A 6,503-nucleotide genomic window follows, 5' to 3' on the forward strand; every position below is an offset into this window, starting at 1 on the left:
TTAACACAAACAATGTCACATAACTATTCAAACTGAACTTTATTACATTTAAAATACAAACAATGTAATTTGCTCTAATGTCATTGTCAACGACAAGTTGTCCTGAACAAGTGTCCCATTGTAACTTTTTGCAAGCTTTAATTTTGGATAGTTGTATCATCTTTTTTCAGATCCACTTAAACAATTACTTTTCAGAAATCTGCAAGGTGACATGTAGGATTTGAGAGAGCTGGGACATAGCTCTGTTCTCTAAAGGCAAAGACATGGCAAATCAAAGTCTAAGTCGTTCCGCGTTTAAATAAAGACTAGGCTCGTTGAAAATATGTTTTCATATAAAACATGTCGGTGAACATTTAAATGTCAAAAGTAACGCCAGTGTCCGGGTGTAACTGCACACGTCCCAGTCCTTCAGGCAGCGTTGCGGTTCACAGGTGTGAGGTTAATGAGAGAGTTGCTGGCCTGGGCCAGCTCTGTGATGGACACTCTCCCTCTCTGTTTGATGAACTGGGCGACTGCTTTGAGCTCATCCGGAGTGATGGAGATGAATTTCCCTCTGTCGTCAATCACACCTGCAGAGAAAGGTTAGTTGGTTCAGCTAAAGATTTGAAGTACAGACATGGTAATGGGCCAAAGTATACCATTGGTAGACAGATCTATCCCAACTTGGATGCACTGTTATTCTGAGTGGAAACCCTGTGCCATCTTTAAAGTGTCCGTTTCACAGATGGGCATCACATTTAGTTTCATGTATACCATATTGTGAGCGCAACAGTTAGCAACAGTGAAAAGTATCAGAACACAGACAGAACATTGCAATCAGAAGCCTTGGTGTGCTTGACAGTGTGCTGTTAGTTTCAAATTGAAAGCCAAAGAGTTCAAAACAGCTGAACATTGAAAGATATACATTTATTTAGATGAGATTATGGCAAAGAGGGAGCTGAGGATAGAGAGAGATAGATAAGTAACAGTTCTCCGGAATCCAACTAGGAATGTTAATTATGTCTAAGGAGGTACTGACCTGACTAATGTAATATTTTGAGAGTATTTTGAGCGTTTGCAGTATCCTGTTATAAAGCTGGTAAAATCTAGCAATTTAAGGTAAGATACACGTGACGCCTCAAACACAATGTAAACATTGGCCGTTGGTCTTCTTTCATTCCTTCGCCACATTTTAAAACTATAATATTCCTTCTGTTTTAGGCAGTAGCCCAACAGTGTCAGTTTATGACTGCTGAGATATAGAGTGTAATGATTTAAAATTAATTAATATTGCAGACACCAATCAATTTTTATCAATTAAAATATGCCTTGATCGAGTCGCCCATAATTATGTGGTAGATTCACTATCTAGTCAGCTGCTGGCACACTATGACCTTTTATGCACGGTACATCCACTAACCAGTGATGGAACCATCGGCTAACAGGTCCTGTAGTCTAGAGATGGCGTCTTGCGTCCGCATCCCAAAGTGTGAGGCCAGGTCTTCCAGCAGTACCACTTTGGAGTCCTGGGGGGGAGGGGGTCAAACAGGGATTTAGATATACAGACACATATTGCAGTACAAGTGTACATGGGGTATGTGGTGTCTTGTCAATTCTTACCTCAATGTACTGGATGAATTCCTGCAGGAGGTTGCGTGACTGAAAGTAAAGAACACAACATGGCTTTATTATCACCGTCACCATAGTTGGCATGGAATTCTACTGTCTATTATGTCAAGTGTGATTGAACAGCAAGTCTCATGTTACACTGTTGAAATTAATTATGTAAATATTGCTTATATTGCTTTTTTAGCAGATCTACAATGGGGACCAGGTGCTAGATTTTGTTACATTCTGTTCTATTATACAATTACACTGGAAAGCGACTGCATTTTACAGGTTGGTAGAGTTTTTCCATCACCTAGACATAGACAATGAGTTTTCGAGACCGAATGCATTTGGATATTTTATGTGATATATGTATCCCATCCTCACAATAGAACTACAGGCTTCAGGGTTTTGGCAGATTAGATTAAATAAGAGGAGTGAGCACATTGCAGCCTGTAAGTGTTTGTGCATTACAGCCACATGATCAGACAGCAATAGACCTAGCTGACCTCATCCTCGTCCAGAATCTCCGCCTCGCCTTGGTCCTCGATGACAAATGCCGCTTTTAGCTTCAGGTATTCCTCTTCATCCTTCTTGTCCTGCTCCTCCTTAACCCGACGCTCCTCGTCCTCCTGAAGAGGGCACACAGTAATTGGAAGAAAAGGACTTGAGCGAGTTGTTTTGGTAATGACTAAACTTTGTCTTCAGAGAGGGTTGAAGTGTTTGTTTTACCTGTTTCTGCTCCAGGAGTCTTTCCTTCGCATCTTCCTTACGTTGCTCTTGCTCTCTCAACTCCTGCATCTTCTTTCTCTCCTCTCTTTCCTCCAGCTCGGCCTATGGAGGGACATGCAACCAACCAGGATGTGACATTTTACTGCATTAAATACACCACAATTGGATCAAACCTCCATTACAAATCTTCAGCTGACCAAATTTAAATGGATTGCAAACCAAAAATACGAATCACCAGCATCCATCCATGTAATACTTGGAATTGAACTTGCAAACTGACAAAAATAGATACATTTGATAGAATAATAGGATTGTTTTTTTCCTGTGGCCAAGTCAAGCCAAGTGCTTTATCTAAATGTATGTCCGCTTGTCAAAATCTATCTTCAGCGTCACAGAAACACAAACCTTACTTTATGCATTTTCAGTACTGTTAGATTAAAAGTAGAACAGTACTTAGAGTATACGAAAAATATGGGTTAGTCTGTGGTTAACAATTGTAGAAGATTGTAGAAACAGTAGTTTCTGGATAGTGGTTAGTGTGTGGTTAACAGGCTATAACATTGGTATGTGGACATGTCATGGGTCAGCCTGGGGTTAACGGGGACAAACATTGGCATCTCTCCCACCTCTCTCTGGGCCTTTTTGGCTTGTTTCTCTTCTATCTTCCTCTGCTTCTTGGCTCCGACTTTCCCCGACGTGGCCTGGAACTGCTGAGGCTCCTCATCATCTTCCTCATCTGTAGCTGCAGCAGCAGCAGCCACCTCTTCCACAGCATTGTCCTCTGCGAGAACCACACAAACTTAATCATCATCTTTAACTCTACAGGACTGCCCTCTGCAATAAGCACACACGCTGATTCATCATCTTCATCACTCCACAGGACTGTCCTCTGCAAGAACCACACTCATCGTCACATGATTTTAACCCCATCATCTGTATTGTGGGGAAAGCTTGCGCTGAAAATAGAATCGACAAGCTCATCTATCAGCTATTTAAAATACACTAACATAGAGCCGTGAGGGACTCCGCTCAACCATGCAGGTTTAAGTAATTAATGCCTGAGGTGACACAATGTGACGTGTAGTGAGCTTGTAGATAGTCTATTCCCACAATTTTCATTTTGAAAGTATAAAGTTATATATAGCTATAAATGTCACCCATTTCTTTGTATTAAGTTATTTGTCATATCTGCCCTGTACAGCCTTTGTTTATGAAGCTAAACAGAAATTTTATCTTTTATTTAAAAACACAATTAAAATAGTTAATCGCAGTTATTTGTGTGACAATTAATCTTAAAAAGTAAAAGTAAAACAATGCCATGATCATGACAGCCCTGCACTTGGTGGTGTGTTTTTCAAGCAGTACCATTGTCAGGAGTGTCTCTCTGGGCTCGTCTGACCCTGGCGTTCAAGTTCCTCCTGCGGGGCATGCCTGCACCTCGCTCCTGTGCCACCTGCTGTGGACGTGGTGCCACCGCCCGCGCCACATCCTGTGCCTGTTCCCCGTCAGCTGAAATGGACACACACAAAAAAAAGGTAACGTTACATAATGACAATAATATACTTTATTTGTATAGGCGCACTCAGTGTATATGAACAGCTAAACCCATACTCAAGGCTGTGATGTCAGGAGTGGAAGAAGTCCAACCGGGTAAACTCACCCAAGCTCCCTATAAACAAGTACAAGGATATTTATCAATATACAACGTACTTTTAATTTAACCGTAGAAAAACTAAGGCTTCCAGAGCACTGCAAATGGAGCTAGTTTTGAATGCTAGACATTTACAATGTACATTTATAGGTCAATATTACACAGAAGTACAGTACAGTATAAAGAGCTACGTCCACTTCCTCCACTCATGTCATCACTGTGCAATTCCATTCTGTTACCTGCACGAAATTTTAAGTCATTTATATGGGGGAAAAAGCAACTGGTATTGTTTTTTAGTACAAGGGTTCCCAAACTTTTCAGGCAGTGACCCCCCAAAATAATCATATTTGATTGTAAGAATTGAGGCATTATATTATGCTATAAAAAGGCTAGTTATGTTTTAAATGTGATAAAAGGTTTCAAGTCAACATAGCCTGCCCCTAATGTCTTTATAATGTGTTCCACCATGGGAAAATGTCATGTTTTACATGATAATAGACACAGTGCACACAACACGCATACTAAGAATAACTAAACCTCCAATTCATCATGATTTGTATGCGTGGGTATCTCATTTTAAACAAGCTCAGTGCTTTATGAGACTTCCAGTTTAGTAGACCTTGTATTGTGAATTTGTACTTCCATGTACTGATGTTCTCATGTCTTACTAAATAAAGTACATCAATCAATCAATCCAAAGATGTATACATCTAAAATAATAGATAAATATAGAACATTAATGAATTATTGATACTCCAAGGAATATCAGCTATGTAATGATATCTTATTAATTACATCTTATTAATTATATATTAATTATGATAAAGTAACGCTATAACCGTATCATTTACTCTTTTCTTTTGTAAATCTGAGACATCACATTTGTCTTTGTCTTTTTCTTTTTTTCCTTAGTGTTTTGTTTTCTCTTTTGATTTCTTCCCGAAGTTTTTTCGTTACGTTTATGATTTTTGACGTGAAAAGGATAAGCCATTCGCCAAGACTTCAGCCTACAGCCTTTTTGGTCTAATATGATGTGAAATGAAAAATGAATACATTGTATTTTTATTTTTTATGACCAAAATAAACTACTACCACTACTACTAAACTTATGCATGACATATTCACTTTTATGCATAATTATGTAATGACATTTTGGTATAAACATTGTCAGTTATACAGAAGACAGACAGTGTGTTAGAATTAGATAATGAGCAGCTGTCAGTCCATCGTCTCACCATCCTCAGTGTGTCCACGCAGCTTCACAGCTAACACGATCAGCACGATGAGGATCGCAGCAGCGATCAGGTACAGCGCGACGTCCATGATGATCCAAAGCAACAATAATGTGCCCTTAAAAACCTACATTAATTTACATTTGAGTCGTCCATAGGACACGTCTGTTTACTGTTCAACTTCTTCCTCTAGCATGGAACCGAGCAGCAGTGTTGCCAGATATTGCGAGACAAATAAGCAACCAGGTCTATTAGCCATGGATCACACGACGGTCGTTGGCGAAACGTCTCCCCTTTTGGCCCTTACATCTACATAAACGTTCAGATTTCACATATGAAGTGCTTAGCCCACGGCAACGGATGTTACAATTATATACGGGTCCTTAGAAGTACCCGTATCTTCCGTATTGTTCAATAAAAAGCATTTTAATCCGATTGGTGGCCATTCCCCCCGCATTTTCAACTATGAAACCCTGTCGGTTGGAAGGTGTATTGCACTCTGATACATTATAACTATGAGAAAATAGCCACCGATCGGATTAAAATGCTTTTTATTGAACAATACGGGAGATACGGGTACTTCTGAGGGTCCGTACAGAATTGTAACATCCGTGGCCATGGGGTAAACACTTTATATTTGAAATCTGAACGTTTATGTAGATTTACGGACTAAAAAGGGATAAAGTTCAAACCCCAGATTGAGGTTTCGTCATGACTGTCATAATGTATGACGGTCATGTTTCAGTTTCAGGGCTGCCTACTATATAAAGGCTAGATGGCTCAAGGGGGCGTTGCAAGCGTAGCTCAACCGCGGCCATCTTGCGACGGTCATTCATAACATTCTGTCTATGGGGCATATACTTTGAAATAACCATAGCGTGCTCAATTTTCATCCGATTTTCAAACGGTTTGGTGTTTTGTAAACACCAAAGATGTAGTTTTGATACTGCATACTTAATTTAAAAAAAAAACATGATTATAATTATAAGTATGCAGTGTCATAACTACATCTTTGGTGTTTACAAAACACCAAACCGTTTGAAAATTGGATGAAAATTGAGCACGCTATGGTTATTTCAAAGTATATGCCCCATAGACATAATGTTATGAATGACCGTCCCAAGATGGCCGCCATGTGGCAACGTTGTACTCCATTGGCCAGCAGCGCGGGTCTTTATATATCATCATCTAGCCTTTATATATGTCACAGGGTGTTTGGAGAGCCAGGGTGATTGAAGACAGAGCGCTTGTTTTTAGGCACGGGGCTTCGGGGCGATGCGGGGCTTTTCGAGACAGGGTTT

At 39.9% G+C, this 6,503-nt stretch overlaps 1 protein-coding gene across 1 annotated transcript; it reads right to left on the bottom strand.

Annotated features, from left to right (window-relative positions):
- Window positions 1-24: 24 nt before the first annotated feature.
- ddrgk1 (DDRGK domain containing 1) lies at window positions 25-5,401 on the bottom strand. Its single transcript, XM_080422916.1, has 8 exons — window positions 5,206-5,401; window positions 3,685-3,828; window positions 2,946-3,100; window positions 2,320-2,421; window positions 2,097-2,219; window positions 1,600-1,638; window positions 1,400-1,505; window positions 25-569 (listed from the first exon to the last, which is right to left on the bottom strand). Exons 1-8 carry the CDS (start codon window positions 5,291-5,293, stop codon window positions 409-411), a joined length of 918 nt encoding a protein of 305 aa, XP_080279042.1. The 5' UTR covers window positions 5,294-5,401; the 3' UTR covers window positions 25-408.
- Window positions 5,402-6,503: the final 1,102 nt, after the last annotated feature.

This window comes from Gymnoscopelus braueri (genome assembly GCF_963280865.1).
Source record: "Gymnoscopelus braueri genome assembly, chromosome: 24".
NCBI lineage: Eukaryota > Metazoa > Chordata > Actinopteri > Myctophiformes > Myctophidae > Gymnoscopelus > Gymnoscopelus braueri.

Excerpts from the sequence above, each read along its gene's own strand:
- ddrgk1 (XM_080422916.1), bottom strand. The coding sequence starts at position 5,293 with ATGGACGTCGCGCTGTACCTGATCGCTGCTGCGATCCTCATCGTGCTG. Across the intron at positions 2,422-2,945 it reads CCAAAAAGGCCCAGAGAGAG|GCCGAGCTGGAGGAAAGAGA; the intron begins GTGGGAGAGATG and ends GTCCCTCCATAG. Across the intron at positions 570-1,399 it reads AGCCGATGGTTCCATCACTG|GTGTGATTGACGACAGAGGG; the intron begins GTTAGTGGATGT and ends CTTTCTCTGCAG.